The sequence below is a fragment of the Dryas octopetala genome, chromosome 3 (genome assembly GCF_963921425.1).
Source record: "Dryas octopetala chromosome 3, drDryOcto1.1, whole genome shotgun sequence".
In the NCBI taxonomy this organism is placed as follows: Eukaryota; Viridiplantae; Streptophyta; class Magnoliopsida; order Rosales; family Rosaceae; genus Dryas; species Dryas octopetala.
This window is the reverse complement of record NC_141368.1, coordinates 12,193,600-12,213,302: the sequence shown is the minus strand read 5'-3', so window position 1 is coordinate 12,213,302 and position 19,703 is coordinate 12,193,600. Positions and strand designations below refer to the sequence as shown.

General features: G+C 38.4%; 2 protein-coding genes across 3 annotated transcripts; both read right to left on the bottom strand.

Annotated features, from left to right (window-relative positions):
* Positions 1 to 9,492: 9,492 nt before the first annotated feature.
* On the bottom strand, positions 9,493 to 10,591 carry LOC147290961 (uncharacterized). Its single transcript, XM_086238351.1, has one exon. The coding sequence runs from the start codon at positions 10,589 to 10,591 to the stop codon at positions 9,512 to 9,514; it is 1,080 nt and encodes a 359-aa protein (XP_086094477.1). The 3' UTR covers positions 9,493 to 9,511.
* A 2,134-nt stretch (positions 10,592 to 12,725) lies between these two features.
* Positions 12,726 to 18,793, bottom strand: LOC147290960 (TMV resistance protein N-like). 2 transcript variants are annotated; one of them, XM_086235753.1, is made up of 7 exons: positions 18,220 to 18,793; positions 15,944 to 17,042; positions 15,549 to 15,854; positions 14,601 to 15,452; positions 13,964 to 14,513; positions 13,646 to 13,740; positions 12,726 to 13,239 (listed from the first exon to the last, which is right to left on the bottom strand). In XM_086235753.1, the coding sequence occupies exons 1-7, from the start codon at positions 18,744 to 18,746 to the stop codon at positions 12,838 to 12,840; spliced, it is 3,831 nt and encodes a 1,276-aa protein (XP_086091879.1). In that variant the 5' UTR covers positions 18,747 to 18,793; the 3' UTR covers positions 12,726 to 12,837. The 2 variants fall into 2 exon arrangements, with proteins under 2 accessions (XP_086091879.1, XP_086091880.1); XM_086235754.1 differs by lacking the exons at positions 12,726 to 13,239; positions 13,646 to 13,740 and having other exon boundaries at positions 13,989 to 14,120; positions 14,192 to 14,513.
* Positions 18,794 to 19,703: the final 910 nt, after the last annotated feature.

Here is a 19,703-nt window from a genome sequence, read left to right as displayed (position 1 = left end):
TGCAAAGAAGTGGGAACATTCACTGTAATAAAAATATCAATGCTCACGTTAAGGCCAAAAGTCTTTAACATAGAATTTTAATATTAATCAAATATAGAATTGATATCACTATGATACTCCTTTGGGCGAAACCTTAGTATATCTAGTGTCTACTATTCTTATAGGTACAAATATTATCACCTATAAAGATCTAATGTATTTTATGTCACTTACATAGTTAGACATGTTACCTTTGGGTATCCAAATCTACCTTACTTAATTACATAAATTACATTACCCCATTCATAATTCATTGAAAGTGACTTCCTTTGGGTTAGTCTTAATTCTCCTAATTATGACTGCCATCGAGAATAGTATTGTCTTTTATATCATTTTGTAATGATTAATCTTTCATGTAATTTAATATTCATGAAGCTTACTAATTTGGGTCACTTTGGCGACCATCAAACAATAAACTATATGAACACAAAATTAACCAACAATATTCTCTAATAAATGTCATACAATATCATTCAAAACTATAACACGAAGAACACTAATAGTTTAAATAAAAGTATGAAACTATTAATCAAAATGAGATCTAGATGAAATGCTGAACAAGAAACCACTCACAGTTTCGACATCATTCTAGTAATTTGTATTGGAAACAAATAAAATGATCAACAATAATTCTAGTTAATTAAATTTCTACCCAATATCAAATAATTCTAAGATACATTGATTCATAACCTAGTTCTGATACCAATTGTTAGAAAATCAATTAATAAAATTATGCGGAACTTCAACACTTGAATACAATATATCTTAAGGATAATGAAGTTAAGATCAGAGTTACATATATACCATTGTTGGCCATTGAGAATTAATGGAGACTAATGATTGAAACTTTTTAGACAAATCTTAATCTTGAGACTTCTTCTACTCTCTGTCTCTCTTTACACAGGTTGTTTCTTTTACTTATGGAATAGTTAAGTTACACAATATGTTCAAGGGTCTGTGTCTATTATAGAGGAGAGTAGAGGGCCACAGAAACTGATAAGAACATGCTATTTAGAAAACCACCCATCATGGACTTTTATCTAAAAGCAGTTATGTGTTTACTGGCTTCCTTAATTTGTGGAGTCCAACATACATGAAAACATGTAGTGGGTAAATGGGTCACCAACGTAAAACTAACAAGGCGTCGACGAAAAGAAAAAAGAAATGAAAAGAAATGAAAAGAAAAAAAAAAAGGAAAAAAAAAGGTTTAGGGTTGATTGGGGTTTGTGGTTTGTGGTTTGTGGTTTTGGGCAATTAGAAATAAAAAATAAAAAAAAAGGTTTGGAGTTTCGTTTAGTTGTTTTTAAACTCTAAAGCCTAATACATCTTATTGAATGCTTATTTAATTCATGATTTAATATTGTAATATAAATAAATTTGAGGTGTTATTTATATAATTATTAATTAATGATCCATTTTTTTAACAGTATTTGTCTCCAGCGCGCATTATATTCACCTTATATCACATGAAACTTACTATATAATTTGGTTTCTTCAATATTTTTTATTAATGTAGTAGATAATATGTTTTATATATATAAACATATGGTAAAGTTGTATTCAAAATTTTCTTCAAAATTTTCATATTTTGATTGCAATTTTCGTCGTTTTTGTCTAATTTTGTCGAAAAAATCAAAATTTCTGCGAAAATTTCCGTCAAAATTTCTATCGAAAATTTTCTCAAATCCGAAATTTTACTCCTTGATCCCATATCATTTAAAAGCCTATAAATAGAGGTCTTACATAAATGAGAAAGATACTCTAATTCCTCCCCAATTCTTTCTTATGTTCTCTGTACTTTTCTCTTTATTCTATAACACATTATCAGCACGATAGTCTCTTATATTTACATTTATTCACGATGTATATACTACAACATATTTTGGTGTAGCGTGAAAATTGATCCCAATCACGTGTTATAATTTTCTTACGATATTGATTCTGCTGCTTGACGGGTTATCAAGGATAACGATGCATTTACTGCAACTTATTCCTTAATGACAACGTGATGTTTCCAATGGGCATGCCACAATTAATATTACGGCAATATGTTTTTTGTATCAAAACCGTGTATTGATGATCTAGCTTTGCTTTATTTATATTATTATATATATCTTAATTCATTTGACTTTCTGATTCAAGCAATAGTTCGTATTCTATGAATATTGGCATCTCCATATTATTCCTTTCAAGAGGCTTTATATCTCTATCCTAACCAATATGTATATATGTATTGATTGATACCTGTGATGTTATATATATTACCACCTATATCGTTAATTTACTTGCTTTAATGGTGGTTGTTATATACTTGCTCTTAGATACACTATATGACTATCATTATCGGCTTAAGTGCTTCTATATATATATCATGTTAATTGATTAATTACTACTGGTTAATTTCATGGTTGTTTATCGGCAAGTACTAGAAAGCTATGATTGTTAGCTTGTATCATTATTTTATTAATTCACATGTACGTGTACTCTTGTAAATAATATGGGTGCTGTAATTTAAACACTTCCTCCTTGTTAATTAGGATGAGCACAACCTTTCCTATTTGATTAATCGGATACCTTATTATGTTATTTAACAACTATATAAGGATATCAAAATTTAGAATGATGGACAAAGTACATAATCCATATAGGAGTACGTTTAGAGAAAGAAAGTTTGGGTATTAAAGAAAGTTTACAGGCCAGGTTTTACGTACTAAACGTCTTTGTTATTACAAACAAAGACACACTCTCTATAAAGAAAAAAGGGAAAAAAAATGTTTTTAGTCTTCTGTTTTACCTGAAAACAAATTTGGTCCATGTGGTTTCAAAACTCAACATTTGGTCCTTGTACGTGTTTTTGTTATTTGTAATATAAAGGCAATTTTAACAAACTCAAATTTTCACTTTTTGTTTGAAAACCAAATTGAAGATTACATACATGATTTTTTGTCATTTTTGAGTAAAACTTGCAAGTTTAAACAAGTTATTAGTTTTAATTTGAGAAAAAAATTTCACGTTGGTTATAAAATGTCTTAAAATTACAAACAATATAAAATACAAGGAACAAATGCGAAATTTTTGAGTAAAACTTGCAAGTTTAAACAAGTTATTAGTTTTAATTTGAGAAAAAAATTTCATGTTGGTTATAAAATGTCTTAAAATTGCAAACAATATAAAATATAAGGAACAAATGCGGAATTTTGAAAACACAAGGACCAAATATGTTTTTGAAATAAAACACAAGGACCATTATTATTTTTTCCCTAAGAAAAAAATGTTAATTTTTGAAATCCATAGAAATCTCTTAGGAAAAGGCTGGAGAATTGATGGACTTTGCTCTTTATATTTTACATTGTAAAGTCCATGAAACTTCATCATCATTTAATACAGTCTTTACAACTCAAAGACTTTTTCAATGCCACATGACTTTTGTGGACTTTATAAATTAAGTCTAAATTGAATACCACTAAATTTTTATAGACTCTTTAAAAGTCTAGATTGAATACCATTAAACTTTTATAGACTCTTGAAAAATCTAAATTAAATACTCCTAGACTTTTTAATTCCATCAAAATAGTTTAAAATCTATCAAACTTCATGTAGAATACACCCCCATATGTACGTCTTTCAATTTTAGCCCGCTGTTAGATTGAGTGTTCAACCGTCCTTTCAGCCCATGTGACCAGGTGTCTATCCTAATTTTTGTTAAGGGCATTTTTGTAAAATATCACTATGTTTTCCTGCCCAAATCGTCCACGCATACCATCCAACATGGTACATGCCCCAAAAAAATCATAGTGGACTTCTCGTCACTTGTTACATAAGAAAACGTGGGTCTCATAACTTCAACACAGGCAAATAATGCTTTAAGAGAGAGGTCAAATAGGGTCAAACTATAGAGGCGATAAATTGAAAGACGGAACTAATGTTAAGGTGTAAATTGTAGAGTTTTGAAAATTAAGATGCAAATTCAACGACTTGAATTCAGAGGGTGCAACGTGTAACTAGCCCTTACATTTAATACTGAGAGGTTTCTTTTCTTAATTAATTTGCATTTGGCGACAATGACAATTTCGAGTCTTTTATTTAGGTATTTATTTAGAGAAATTGTGCCTATTGTTTACTTCTTAATGACAAAACAATTTACAAAAGTTGGAGATGCTTAGCACAAAAAGACAATAGGAGATTGAAATTATCTGTTGTCTCTATAAAGATGGTCTTTCAAAGCTTGAGTACTAATGGAAAGGTCGTTCACTCCGGGGATTTTCCTACAATAAGAAATGTTATCCGATTTTCAAAATTTCGAAACAGAGAAAACATTAGGAATAACATCAGATGGAAAGGAGCAAGTGAGTCTCGACCTTAGCTATTTCTGTTTCAAGAAGTATTCCACTATTTCATCCATACGGTCAGCCATTTTCTCAATCCTCTTAATTTCTAATGCATCACGGATGGTAATAAAATTGTCGATAAAATTCCTTGCAATTAATACTGAGCATCTTCACTGAAATTAGGCACTTCTGTGACTTGAGGGATTTGTGAAAGTTTCAACAACCATTCGATCTGACATATAGTATCTAAATATAAATGATACCTTCTTCAAAAGAAGCACTTGAAGGATGATGAAGCTACAATAAGATCCAGAGTTCCAGTGGTACGTGTTTGGATGGTATGGAGCTGAAACACAAGGATAACGGAAAATGAGGGCTTTGGTCAAGTCAAGTGAGAAAAAATAAAACAAAGTTTAAAAAGAGAGTTCAAATGAACTGGACCTGGTTAGTGCTTTCACTTGGAGCTCCAACTCATTCATATATGTTCGCGGTCTTTGGCTAATGTCTGTGTAGTGTCTAGAGTCTTCGGTTTCAGAGGGAGGGTCGTATCCGGGCCGGGTCATTTGTGGGTTTGTATTCAGACCCAGTAAAGGGTTGTAAAGAAACCTCACAAATTTCATTTTAAACCCCACAACAAGGAAATTTCTTTAAATTTTCTCTTTTACCCTCATTTATGTTGTAAAAGTATGTGAAAATCTAGGGTTTGTGGAAGAGAGGAGGCAGAGAGAATATGATCAGTTCATCTTATTCATGTTATAAATATCCTTATATAGAAGTAGGGTTTACTAGGTTTTGTATATTTACTAGTATGCCCCTACAACTAATTACAGGGATAGCCACATATAACAATATATTTACAACACTCCCCCTTGGATATTCCATGTCATTAGTGTTGTCTCTGCTATGCGCTTCTAAGTTGCCTCGTTAAAACCTTGCCAAGTAATAAAAACCCTGTGGGAACAAAAACAACCTTGATCGAAGGAAAAAGAGTGCAACACGCTTGAGTGTGGAGTAGTCACATCAGAACCTCGAAAGTAGGTGAAGTCATATCTTCTGGATCATAGGCAAATAGTATGTCAATGGGAGCGGGGTGCATTAGAGTTGCTACACCAAAACCTTGCCCGGTAAACCCAATGGGAAAAACCCGTGGTCGAAGGGAAAAGATGAGCAAATGCATATGTATCAGATCAACACATCTTCAGGATGTAGTATGAGTAGGGTGACCATGCCAAGATGTGCCTCATTAAAACCTTGCCAGGTAACAAAACCCAGTGGGACAAAATAACCCTGGACGAAGGACAAAAGAGTACACGATGGTCAAGTGAGTATGCTTCGGGATACTCCCCCTGATGTCGACTCCCCCTGAAGATTACATACTAGGTAAATCAGCCAATCTACGCAAACCAATACCTCGAACATGCATCAAGAACGTGGACTTTGGTAGTGACTTGGTAAAGAGGTCTGCATGGTTGTCTTGAGATCGAATCTGCTTGACTTCAATCATCTGATGCTCTTGTTGCTGTTGATTGAAGAAGAACTTCGGTGCAATATGCTTGGTGTTGTCTCCTTTGATGAAACCCGTCTTCATCTGCTCGATGCAAGCGGCATTATCCTCATAGATAATCGTTGGTTCATCAGTGGTGGAATTCAGCCCACACGTACTTCGAATATGTTTGGAAACTGCTCTCAGCCATATACATTCACGAACTGCTTCGTAAAGGGCTATAATCTCAGCATGATTCGAAGAAGTAGCAACAAGGGTCTGTTTCGTTGACCTCCAAGATATTGCTGTATTCCCAATGGTAAAGACGTAACCAGTTTGAGAACGCGCCTTGTGAGGGTCTGATAGATACCCTGCGTCAGCATATCCAACAAGGCGGGCATCGTTCCGAGGATCGAGGGGGTTCGATCCATTCCTTGATGCATAGGGATAGAATAAGCCCATATCCGTCGTACCTCTAAGGTAGCGAAAAATGTCTTTTATGCCATTCCAGTGGCGGCGTGTTGGCGCAGAGCTATATCTAGCTAACAAGTTCACAGCGAATGAGATATCCGGTCTAGTACATTGAGCCAAGTACAATAATGCGCCTATTGCACTTAGATATGGGACTTCTGGTGCCAATATCTCTTCGTTATCATCTGCGGGACGAAACGGATCCTTCTTAGGATCTAGGCTACGGACGATCATGGGTGTGCTAGAAGGCTTCGCTTTATCCTCATTAAAGCGCCTTAACATCTTCTGGATGTAATTCGATTGATGGACTAGAATTCCATCTGCACGGTGCTCGAGCTCCAGGCCGAGACAGAAATTCGTTCTCCCAAGATCTTTCATCTCGAATTCCAACTTCAGGTGTTTAGCGGTTTCCTTGATCTCTTCAGGAGTACCAATTAGATTCATGTCATCGACATAAACAGCTACAATAGCAAAACCAGAACTTGTTTTCTTAATAAACACGCAAGGGCATAGATCATTATTCACATATCCCATCCCGATCAAATACTCACTTAGACGGTTATACCACATCCGTCCGGATTGTTTCAATCCATATAGTGAACGCCTCAAACGAATGGAGAGCGTGTTCCGTGGTCTGGAACTATTTGCATCGGGTATCTTAAGTCCTTCGGGAACTTTCATATATATCTCTGTATCAAGATCCCCATAGAGATAAGCAGTGACCACATCCATAAGCTGCATACTCAGTTTTTCGGAAACTACCAAACTGATAAGGTAGCGGAACGTTATCACGTCCATTACGGGAGAATACGTTTCCTCGTAATCAATCCCAGGGCGTTGAGAAAATCCTTGCGCCACTAGACGAGCCTTGTATCTTACAATCTCGTTTTTCTCATTACGCTTCCTTACAAATACCCATTTAAATCCTACAGGTTTAACATGGGAAGGTGTAGGAACGACAGGCCCAAACACCTTTCTCTTTGTCAAGGAATCTAATTCGACCTGGATTGCTTCTTTCCATTTTGGCCAGTCGTCTCGACGTTGACATTCATCAACGGAGCGAGGTTCGATGTCATTGCTAGTTATGATTTCGGTAGCTACCGCGAATACAAATATATCATCGATGATAATCTCGTTTCGATTCCAAAGCTCACTCAAGCATGCATAATTTATAGAGATTTCTCTGTTCTCGGGAGTGGGTTCAGATGTTGGAGCGTCCCCCAACACCGTCTCTTCCAGGACGGACCCATAATCCGGAACTATTTCGTGAGATGGATCGGTTGAGATTGCGATGTCAAGAGGACTCGTTTGTGCCAAATTTATCCTCTTCCGGGGATAAGAGTCCTTCGAACCTAGTGGTCTACCTCGCTTCTGGGCAGGGACATAAGACTGGTTAGCCGCTATGGCCGTACCTCGTCCATCTGGGACGACACGTCCTTCGGGGACAGATATCCTTGCAGGCACGTTTGCAGCAGGTATATGTGATCTCGTCACTTTAGCTAGATCAGAGAAAGCGTCTGGCATATTATGAGCTACACTCTGTAGATCTAGAATTCTCCGCACTTCACTATCACATTGTGCGGTTCGGGGATCGAGATGAGACATAGTGGGGACATTCCACGTCAATTCACGTCGTTCTTCAGGAACGGTGACGTTCTTATCTCCCCCTAACGGCGGGAAGACTGTCTCATCAAAGTGACAATCCGCAAATCTGGCGGTAAAGAGATCGCCTGTCAAGGGCTCTAAAAAGCGTATAATAGATGGGGATTCATAACCGACATATATGCCCATCCTTCGTTGAGGACCCATTTTGGTACGTTGTGGCGGCGCAACTGGCACATAAACTGCACACCCAAATATGCGTAAGTACGAAACGTCAGGTTCGTACCCAGTCACCAGCTGTAACGCAGAGTAAGGTTGGGTAGCAGTGGGCCTCAACCGGACCAACATGGCTGCATGCAAGATCGCATAACCCCACGCAGAAATTGGAAGCTTGGTGCGCATAACCAAGGTTCGTGCGATCATTTGTAATCTTTTAATGAACGCTTCTGCGAGACCATTCTGGGTGTGAACATGGGGAACTGGATGTTCAACATCAATCCCAAGGGACATGCAATAATCATCGAAAGTTTTCGATGTAAACTCTCCGGCATTATCAAGTCTTATGGACTTTATGGGATAATCCGGGTGGTGAGCCCTCAATTTAATGATCTGGGCGAGGAGTTTAGCAAAGGCAGCATTTCTTGTGGACAATAGTGTAACATGTGACCACCTTGTCGATGCATCAACCAAAACCATGAAATATTTAAATGGTCCGCATGGTGGTTGGATAGGTCCACAAATATCCCCTTGTATCCTTTGCAGGAAAAGGGCGGAGTCTTTACTAGTCTTTGCATATGATGGTCTAGTATTCAACTTTCCGAGCGAGCAGGCTTGGCATAGTGTGTCACTAAACACAAGATCCTTATTAGTAAGGGGATGCCCGTGTGATGAATTGAGGATACGGCGCATCATACTTTGACCTGGGTGTCCCAACCGGTCATGCCATAGCAAGAAACTGCTCAAATTGGTTAACTTCTGGTTAACTATGTGATTTGCCTCAATCGATCTAATGGTGGTCATATAGAGACCGCTCGATAGGCATTTCAATTTCTCCAATGTACGCTTCTGGCCATACAAATTGGAGGTTATGCAAAGATATTCCACTCCATTTTCCTCAGTGGTTTCAACGTGATAACCGTTGGCTCGAATATCCTTAAAACTCAACAATGTTCTTCTGGAACATGGAGAATATAAGGCCTCATTAATGGTAAATTCGGTACCATTGGACAACATAAAATGGGCTTTGCCATGGCCCTCTATCAGGTTGTATTGGCCTGATATGGTTGTCACAGAGGTATGAGTAGGCAATAAGTTTGAAAAATACTTCCGATCTTGGAGTATGGTGTGCGTAGTAGCACTGTCAGCCAGACAACAAACTTCCCCACAAAACATGCCTATTCATAAATTTAATTCAATGGATCACATGTATGAAAATAACTTACGTGAATTAAATAATATTCGAGCATAACCAAATTTTCCAAAAATAAATAATCCAAGTCATAAATCACCAAAATAATCCAAATAAAAAAAACATTATTCAGAAAATAAATACGGCACAAGCGCCGATCATATCCATGTCATCGAGTTTCTAATCCTCGAAGTGTCCAGTAGCAGCCTGGAAATCAGTGACCTCTAAGGTGGTATCCATAGGAAATGATCCCTCAACGAGATTGGTCTCTCGAGTTCCGCGACTGGCGTGATACTCATTTACAGCTTGCGCTGATGCACGGCAGGTGCGAGACCAGTGATCAGTTCCTCCACATCGGTAACATAGATTATTCTGATTCTGATTCTGATTCTGATTTTGGTTCTGATTCTGGTGGCGACGGGCCGGACCAGTGTTCCTCTCATTTCGAGTTCTTGGGGCCGAGGGACCGCGGTTCTTACCACGTGGGCCTTGGCCACTAGAATTCGGGTTTCGTGGGCCATGACCGCGTTGGCCTCGATCATACGGGCCATTCCTCTGAGAACCTTTCCTTCCATTTCTCGGGCGGTCGGACTTTGTGCCCTTTCCATGACCTCGGTATCCTCTATCGCGGTTTGAATTGCGATGAGCAACAGCATTTGCTTCAGGCAATGGTGCTGCTTTAGTACCGACAGGTCGGGCTTGATCATTTCTCATTAATAAGTTGTTGTTCTTTTCAGCGAGCAACAGAGTAGTGATCAATGCCGAGAACTTGGTAAAATTCCTCTCCCTGTATTGTTGCTGCAGGACCAAACAGGAGGCAGGGAAGGTGGAGAAAGTCTTCTCCAATAGGTCAGCTTCGGTGAGCTCCTCCCCACAAAATTTGAGAAGTGACCGGATCCGGCAGATTTCCGAATTATACTCATTCACGGATTTGAAATCCTGGAAACGGATGTTCTGCCAGTCATGTCTTGCTTCAGGCAAGAAAATGGTTTTCTGATGGTTAAACCGCTCTTCCAGAGCAACCCAAAGAGCTCGTGGATCCTCTTCAGCGAGGTACTCAACTTGGAGTGCTTCTTCCATATGCTTCCTAATGAAGATCATGGCACTTGCCTTAAGGGACTCTGCAACAACATTGTCTGCATTGATTGTCGACCTCATTTTCTTGGCAGTCAAATGAAGCTTAACATCTTGAGTCCACTTTAGATAGTTTCTTCCGGAAACTTCCAAAGCGACGAAATCAAGCTTGTTGAGATTTGACATTCTTTGGTTGAAAGGAACAAATAATCATAATTAGTGCTTCGGGCAATAATATCCATAAACAATAAATAAGAACTTCAAGTTCTATAACATGGTATAGACATGTAAAATCTACTGGTTTTATCATGTATGGTGAATTTATGAAGGAAACTTCAGGTTCCTTATACGGCATTATTGAAACTACAAGTTCAATATTTATGTATGAACTACTGGTTCATTAATTACCTGCAATTTCTACACATATATTCTAGTGCAAAAATTTAAACAAGTAAAATATTCATATACCCAAGTAGAACAGAAAAATATCACAAAATTATTTGAATAAAAGTTTCTGGCATTTAGGATATATATATTAAACGGTTTGCATACTAACAATAAACTATCAGCAGCACAGTGGTTAAGGTGCACTCTTGGTACCCAAGAGGTCCTGGGTTCAAACCCCAGGCATGACAAGAATTAACATCTCCTTTTTACAAAGTTTCAGGAGACTCGCCATGTGTCAACGTGGGAGTGGCAGCGACGTGGCGCTGACGTGGCGCCTGCATGGCGCTGATGTGGCAGCGACGTGGCTGCCTGCGTGGCAGCTAGGTGGCTGCCTGCGTGGCAGCTAGGTGGCTGCCTGCGTGGCAGCAAGGTGGCTGCCTGCGTGGCAGCAAGGTGGCTGCCTGCGTGGCAGTGGCGTGGCGGGCCTGGGCTGCTGGCCAGTTGGGCCGTGGGCCTGGTGGGCAGCAAGGCTGCTGGCCTGCTGGGCTGGCAGCAGATTGATTGGGCTGCAGCAAGGCCTGCTGGGCTGCTGCAAGGCTACAAGGCCTGCTGGGCTGCAAGGCAGCAGCAAGGCTGGCTGCGCGATAGAGGGCCTGCTGCGCGAGGCTACTGCGATGGCAGCGAGGCTGCGCCTGCGTGGGCTGCCTAGTGGGCAGCGAGGGGCTGCTGGCTGGCTGCTGGCAGCACAGGAGGTGGTGTGCTACGCGCGCGAGGGACTGCTGCAGGCAGCGAGGGCAGCAAGGCTGCTGCGGGCTGCTGCGGGCAGCGAGGGCAGCAAGGCTGCTGCGGGCTGCTGCGGGCAGCGAGGGCAGCAAGGCTGCTGCGGGCTGCTGCGGGCAGCGAGGGCAGCAAGGCTGCTGCGGGCTGCTGCAGGCAGCAAGGCTGCTGCGGGCTGCTGCAGGCAGCGGGAGTTGGAAGCGCGGGGCTGCTGCTCGGGGTGGTTTCCCGATCACCCAAAAATTCTTCCTCTTTTTATTTTAATCATTCAATCCAAGAAAGCATGTATAAAATATATAAACCCACATAAATCAATCACATAAATCTAGGGTTCATGCTTCATGAGGATTTTTCAATCAATCAAGGTTAAATAACCATGAACATAAAATTATTTTATAAAACCTACTTGGTTGAAGAACAAATTGAAGGATGATCCTCTTTCGTTTATCGATCCACAATCCACAATCCAAAGAGCTTTTCGTGCTTGATTGATTGAAGAACGGATTGAATGATGATCCTCTTTTGTTTGGCGATCCACAATCCAAAGAGCTTTTCGTGCTGATAACGTGTTGTAAAAGTATGTGAAAATCTAGGGTTTGTGGAAGAGAGGAGGCAGAGAGAATATGATCAGTTCATCTTATTCATGTTATAAATATCCTTATATAGAAGTAGGGTTTACTAGGTTTTGTATATTTACTAGTATGCCCCTACAACTAATTACAGGGATAGCCACATATAACAATATATTTACAACAATTTAAAATTTATAAAATAATAAAAATAATAGTAGTTTTAAAATACTATTATGAACTTGAACTTGTCAGTATACAAAGGTTGCTATATGCTTGCTGTTCTGTTTTTTGTGTGAACTGAAGTTTAGAATACTGTAGACATTTTGATACTCGTAAAGGGTGTCTATTTTTTAAGCATACAATTATCTAAGCTACAGCCTACAGATATATCTTATCAAATTGAATTGTGAAGAAATACTTCAAATTCCTCAGTTTTATATGATGGTTCCCAAATTTGAGACCTTATCTGCAATAGTCACTATAATGCAGAATGCAATTTGTCAGATTATGGTAGTGCTAATTACTAAGGGTGTGGGATGGATTGGGCTCAGCCATTGCCCAAGTTAAGCCTGAAATGTGAAGGCTCTCTAAATCAAGCTAAGAACTTGACAATCATCTTGAAACAGTGAAATAAGGAGTTCACATCCAAATAATTAAGTTCCAGACATAAATCATAGATATCAAAATAACAAGCACTCATTTTAGGCTATCAAGCCATATTCCTTTCCTTGCATCAGACATCTTCATGAATATCCTCCTCCAATCAGAACTCTTAAATTCCTCACAAGCTCTTAAATAGGCAACATTTGTCACGCCCTCCGTAGCCTCCAATATGTCCATACAATCTTCAATGGAGGCTATTACTTCCTTCTTTTTACTGTCAGTCTGTGCCAAGGAAGCTTCAGTCTTGCTACTTAGAGGTTTTGTCCATGCTTCAAGTGCATCATCCGATTCGGTTGACCTAGATGTCTTTGATTTCTTTTTTAGACAAAAATCAATTATGGGATTTAGAGGACAACGTTTCTGCGTGTTGCTAGTACCTGCATGTCCCTCAATTGAATCTTCTGTTCCACCTTCATCTTTCTCAAGACTCTTTTCCTGTATATTCAAAAAAGGCACATTAGAACAAACATCATGTATGGCATATCGGAGGACTCCCAAACATTTTAGTTGTGAGATTACATAAGACTACACACACACATATATTTATGGCTCCCCAGTAATTCGATTAAACATATATGATAATGTAAGTTCTTATAACTATAAGAGCCCGAGATTCGGGTTTTCTTCAGCACCTGTTACGAATTAAATTTGTGATTGAACAACAAATTAAAAGGAATGAAAAAGTAACATCGACATCCAAAATGTATTTGATTGATGCTATGCATGTATTTAATATATGCAAAACAGAACTTTGACAAACAAAAAGTGAATTAATGTAAATACAACAAATTCGCGTAGGGTTGACAGAAAAGAGAAAGAAGCCAGCAGCCAAGATGAGCACCTTCCAGCCTCTGACTCCGCACTCATAGTTGCCGCCACTCGTTGCTGCAAGTGTGTGATTATCCTGTAACTGTAATTCTTCTTCTTCTTCTTCTTCTAAAAAACAGATAAATAACCAAAAATTCCAAAAATTAGAGAAAATGTGGGCCGAAAAGCAAGTGTTTGGTGGAGCATCAACTAGCAATGACCCAATGAGACTTGGATCAACAAAATAAACTTTTGATGCTAATTAATTTATCAGCAGTGTTATTGTTTTTTCTTTTTCTTTTGAAAACAATATTTGGAGTAAAATCAAAAGCGTTTCTGAACATGTACACACCTGTATCTTCATCAGGAACAGGTAACCAGGACAAGTGGTATGTTCCTGGCATCTTCTCATATCTTGACAAATCTGCACCAATGACAAATGGATAACAAGGATCCTCCGTGGAGTTGTGTTGAGTACTCGTGATATTATCTTCTTCCTCTTGCACAACCTGGAGGCCCCACTCTTTTAGCTCCAATGCACATGTCGAAAATATTACTGAAACAACAACTTCATCGTCACCTTCTAATTGATTCTCCAACTTCCAGTGGCTTAACCATATCATTTCTTCTTTCTCATCTGGAACACCGAAGAATGTTGGGTAATATATCCACTTCAGACCCTTGCTCCTATTTCTAACTATAATACCCATAGGTTCACTCACAAAAACTGTATAAGGATTGTGTGCATAGACACAGAAGATCTTCAAGCCTCGAATTCTGAGATTAGGAAGTAACGGCACAACAAAAGATATTGAGGAGGACTCTGTTCTTCTATGGCTGAACTGACCTGGAACCCCATTTCCAGGAAAAAAAGTACTGAATATACCATATTCATACATTCCCTATATATGCCATGGAAATCATAATATATATTAGTAAACACTGACATATGATATGAAAGAGAGAGAGGGAGAGAGAGAGAGGCGTACCTGGATGGGACGTCGTTTCTCTCCCTCTGCATGAGCATCCACAAGCGTACACCAACGTATCTGAATGGTTGACATGGTTTCCAAGTTGCACAAGCCCAAGAGGTTGATCATTTCTACATCAACTCTTCCAATGGGTTCTATCTTAAAGTGGTGCCCATACTCAAGTAGGTTGTGGTTTCCCCAACCAAAAAGAACGTTATGTGATTCATACCCAAGAGATTGAAATGTTATTCTTTCCAATGATTGGCAATCATAGACATACAATGTGTGTACTTCTGGTAGCCCTACAAGTGACTTGAGCCTCGTACAATTGTTAAAAGTGAGTAGACGGAGCCTCGCTATACCTTTGATGCAATTCGGTAGGCTACAAATTGGATTATCACTTAGAATTATTCTTTGCAATGAGGATAGGTTGCCAAAATTCACAGGAAAAGCATCATCCGTCAGATTGCACCCTTGAAGACTCAAATATACTAAAGAGGTCCAAGAAACACATAAACTTCTTCCTGGCCATGAGTTGAATGGAATTCCGTCTGCTTCAAACACTTTTAGAGATTCCAAGTTCCTCATCATCTCCATTGGAAACTCATTCAGATTTGAGCAACCAGATATAATAAGTGTTTCAAGTGAGTTTAGCAAAAACACCTTCTTCGGAAGCATCCTAATATTTTTGCAATTTTTCATATTCAAATAAATAAGCCTCTTTAGTTCTCCAATGGACTGATGGACATCAATCAAGTTTGCACAATCTACAAGAATAAGCTTCTCTAGATTGGGGCAAAGTGAGAAGTCAGCAGTTTTGGTAAGGCCATGAGAATGGCTGAGATCAAGCACGGTCAATGATGGAAGACACTGGGGGAAGTAATAAAGAAGAAACAACGAAGTGAGTTAATTCAAATTAAAACCTTAAAATGTATAAAAGGAAAAGGAAAAATGTAAACTACATACTTTTGTTCCCTGCCAGACTTGCTTCAACCTGCTGTAGTGCATTTCAAGAAGAACTAGTCTCTCCAAAGGAAAATCAATGGGTATAGAATCCAAAGGACATTCCAGCCAATATAACCATCTTAATCCCCTAGGAAATTTTGAATAACGTCCATTGAGTTTTACATGACTAAGCTGGAGTAGTCTTAGTTTGCGCATCCTCGCAAATGCATTGGTTTCCAAAACTATCTCATTTGAATTTATTGGAGTGTCTGCATAGCACATGAGCACATGTGTGTCCAGGACAAGACCTTCAATTGATTTGGTACCCTAATAAAAAAGCAGCGTTTGGATAAGTTTCACAAAAAGATCAAAATACATATATACACATATATACACTTACAGAGCATGTTTCTTACATTCTTTTCCTTAAGTACTTTGAAAGAATCCTTATGATGCCATAATCTACTACGTTTTCCGAGATCCTCTGATTCTAGGCGAACAATACCTCTTCCCATGTCACGAATCATGTCATGCATCACCACCATTCCCGATGCATTAATTCTCACTAAACATCTATCAACAAGATTTTGAATGCCAATGATTGTGAATAAATCACATCCATCTAGTATCTTAACAATGTAATCTTTGTCCTCACCAACAAAGAAACACGCAATGTCGAGGAATAATTTTTGGTCATGATCATCTTGTAAAGAGTCATAGCTTATTCTGAGTTTATTCATGATTTGACTATCTTGAGCAGCTTCCAATCTCTTTAATGCACTTTTCCATACATCTACACTTTCCCCTAGTAGAGAAGAACCCAAAAGTTTAAGAGCCAGTGGAAGTCCTCCTATGTGACGCACTACCTTTTCTGAAAGTTTCATATAACCTTCAATGGGATAGTCCTGTCTAAAAGCATGCCAACTGAAGAGTTTTAATGATTCATTGTAATCCAAGATTTTAACCTCATGCACCTTAGTAACTTGGTGAGCCTTTGACAACCTTGCCCGCCTAGTGGTGATGATGATTTTACTTCCTGGATAAAACTGATGTTGCATCCTAAGTACCACATCTAATTGTTCCATATTATCCACATCATCTAGAACAAGAAGAACCCTTTTAGAGCTTAAGGCATCTCCAATCCTTCTCATTCCCTCACTAACACTGTGTATTTTCATTTTTCTCCCATTCAAAATATCTGAAAGAAGTTTTTCTTGTATTTTAACTAATCCATTTGGTTTCTCTGAAATTTCTCTAATATTTGCAAGGAAACTCATTGCTTCAAATCCTCTCAAGTTTGAATTATATACAAATTCTGCAAGAGTTGTCTTCCCTATTCCAGGCATCCCATAAATTACAAGTATGCCAACGTCAATTGATCCATCTTGTAACCATAAATTTATGCCATTGTCTTGAGAATTGATTCCAAACAATTTTGGGGCATCACTTAAGAGTGTACGACTTACCTTGCCTCCAATCACTTTAATAATCTTTTTAATAAACTTTGCCTCGAACCTAAAAAATTGCATTCAAATTAAAAAATAAATATTCAAAGTATATCATGACTTAATATAATTGCAACGAAAAGTCTCATGTAACATGAGAAAGTTAAAATAACAAAAGATCAGTAAACAAATGATGCAGATTTGGCACAATATGAACTAAGGTACCAATAGGATGAATCTGAAAGAACAGTAGCGCGCACAAAATTTATAAAAAGTTAACCAAGTAGTGTATTACATTGTTTTGTGAATATGGAATCAACTAATTAGTTATAGGGACTATTAACCAAATGATGATCACGTTCATCACTTAAAAATATACCTTGCTTTTCATAAAATGTGTCCATTTGGTGCATGGCACAGTGTCATGGTCCTCTCCTCCCATCTCCTCTATACATGCCTTGTCATGTCTCTGTTTCATGCTGGCCAGAAGGGAGAAAGGAGATAAAGAGGGAAGAAGAAGTAGAAAACTGTCTTTTTATTTTCCTAGAATTTGTTTATGTGACATTAATATTATGTGATATGCTTTTAATCAAAAATAAATAAATTATGTGATATGCTGATGTGATGTTGCAAATTCCTTATGCTTAATAATTCTACAAATGTTATAATTTAAGTGGATTCGTAACATCTTGTTAAACTTGGCATGCGATATAGTATTACCGTCGTCACACACAAACATGTTATGTGGTGTTATCGTCGCCCACAATTTTTTTTTTTTCTCTAAATCTTTGCTATAAGAAAGTGAGCAGGTACACACTGGGGGTGACCCAAGTATTATCCATGTATTAATTCTCTATTTTCTAATACTTTAAAATGATAGAGAAGTTAATTTGCTCTATTTTAAATACAGAGAACCATCATCGGTTACTAATTCTAACATATTCAAACTAAAGGTTATAATTAATAGATCCAAAGAGTTTATGAGTGAGTTAAAATTTACAATTGTAACTTAGGCAATAATAACCATATATAACAGGTTTATCAAATTTCTTGGGGAGCTGGACTACTCTGTTTTATGGATCTGGTTCTTCTGTTTCTCTCTACTCTTAGATAATAAAATAATTAAAAGTCGAGCAAAAATAAGCCAAGAAAAACAAGCAAGGATCTAGATCCTATGTGGACTTATCTCTCAACATGATCCTTCTATTCAAGCACCAGAAAAATGTAGTATGAATGATATTAATTACCCAGCAGCTTCATTTTGAAAGACCATCCCTGCAAGATCTGCAACTTGTGTGAGTGCCGCCCTCCATTCTTCCACCTTGTTCGACCATTTACTCTTTTGGTGTTCTGCAAATGCTTTTGCAAGACTTGCAGTCTGGTTCCTCACTTGAGAAGGATGAACGTCGTAGAAGACTGGTAAAACGACATGGTCGTCCTTGGAGGTCCTCTTGCGTTGGAGGATCATGAGAAGCTCGTCAAGGCACCATGTGGAAGACGCGTATTCTTTCGAGAACACAATAACAGAAGATCGTGAGTGTTGGATGGCTTTCTGCAGTACCAGCTTAAGATATTCTCCTCTCTCAATTTCATCGTCATCTCGGAACGTGCGGAAGCCTTGATCCACAAAGGCTGTGTAGAGGTGGTCAGTAAAAGTCTTGCGAGTGTCTTCGCCTCTGAAACTCAAGAACACGTCATAACTACATGGATGATGAGAAGGAGAAGTATTAATGGCAGAAGAGGTTTGATGAGCTTCTCTCATGACAAGAGCCATCGATGAACAAATAAACAAAGTGAAATTAAATACCAAATTGCTGGTGGTGCATGTACATGTACATGTAAAGCAAACAATTTAAAGCAAAGCAGCTCATGAATGACGTCCAAGTGACTTAAACCGATCGACCAAATTGTTGGAGAACTAAACCAAATTATTGTTGTATTAATTGCTATGACTTTTGTTACTCATGCTTTGAGGACTTTGTTACCCTTTCTACTGAATTGTTTGGTGTTGGTTGGGGACATCCATCATGAGAAGGACAAGTATTAATGGAAAAGGAGGTTTGTTGAGCTTCTCTCATGACAAGAACCATCGATGACCAAACAAATCAGTCACTGGCTTGCAGCTGCCGTCTCTGACTGGAATTTTCTGGATTGTGTAAACTAGCAAGCAGCTCATAAATAGCTGAATGAATTAAAAGCGTGTCTACTCTTTGTTTTAGAAAAGCAAATGAAAACATGTCTTTTTCTAATCGCATGGAAATATGGAAGAATGGCAGTGGTAAGAGCAGGGGCCACTAGAGTCTGTTACTGTTTGTGCCTTTTTAAAAGTAAACAGTCTACAGAGACACATTTTTCTCATTTTTCATTTGCATTTCGCAGCCAATCATTTTAATAAATTACTCCTAAGTCCTAACGACAAAAAATGGAAGGTTTTTAACTGAAAATACACCCAAAAAAAAAAAATTAAAGTAAAGGATATTCTATTCTCTTGTGCGCCGTCCGTTAGGGGAAAAAAGATGTCAAACGCTCGACATTCTTACCAATAGCTCAGTAGATGCAAACGTACTCTGCATCTGCTTCTACAATCGGCATTTGAAGCTAAATTTGGACTTGCATTTGCAGTTTTTATGACATTTTGAGCTTGCATATGCCATTTTTTGAATGCAAACGTGCATCTGCATGTGTTTAGGTTGCAACGGTCTATTGCTCGATAAGAATTGTCAAGTGCTCG

Bases quoted from the DNA above. Each gene is read 5' to 3' on its own strand.
- LOC147290961 (XM_086238351.1), bottom strand. From the start codon at position 10,591: ATGTCAAATCTCAACAAGCTTGATTTCGTCGCTTTGGAAGTTTCCGGA.
- LOC147290960 (XM_086235753.1), bottom strand. From the start codon at position 18,746: ATGGCTCTTGTCATGAGAGAAGCTCATCAAACCTCTTCTGCCATTAAT. The intron at 15,855-15,943 runs GTAAGAAACATG...CTTTTTTATTAG, and splicing joins AAGTACTTAAGGAAAAGAAT to GGTACCAAATCAATTGAAGG. The intron at 15,453-15,548 runs GTATGTAGTTTA...TACTTCCCCCAG, and splicing joins AAGTCTGGCAGGGAACAAAA to TGTCTTCCATCATTGACCGT.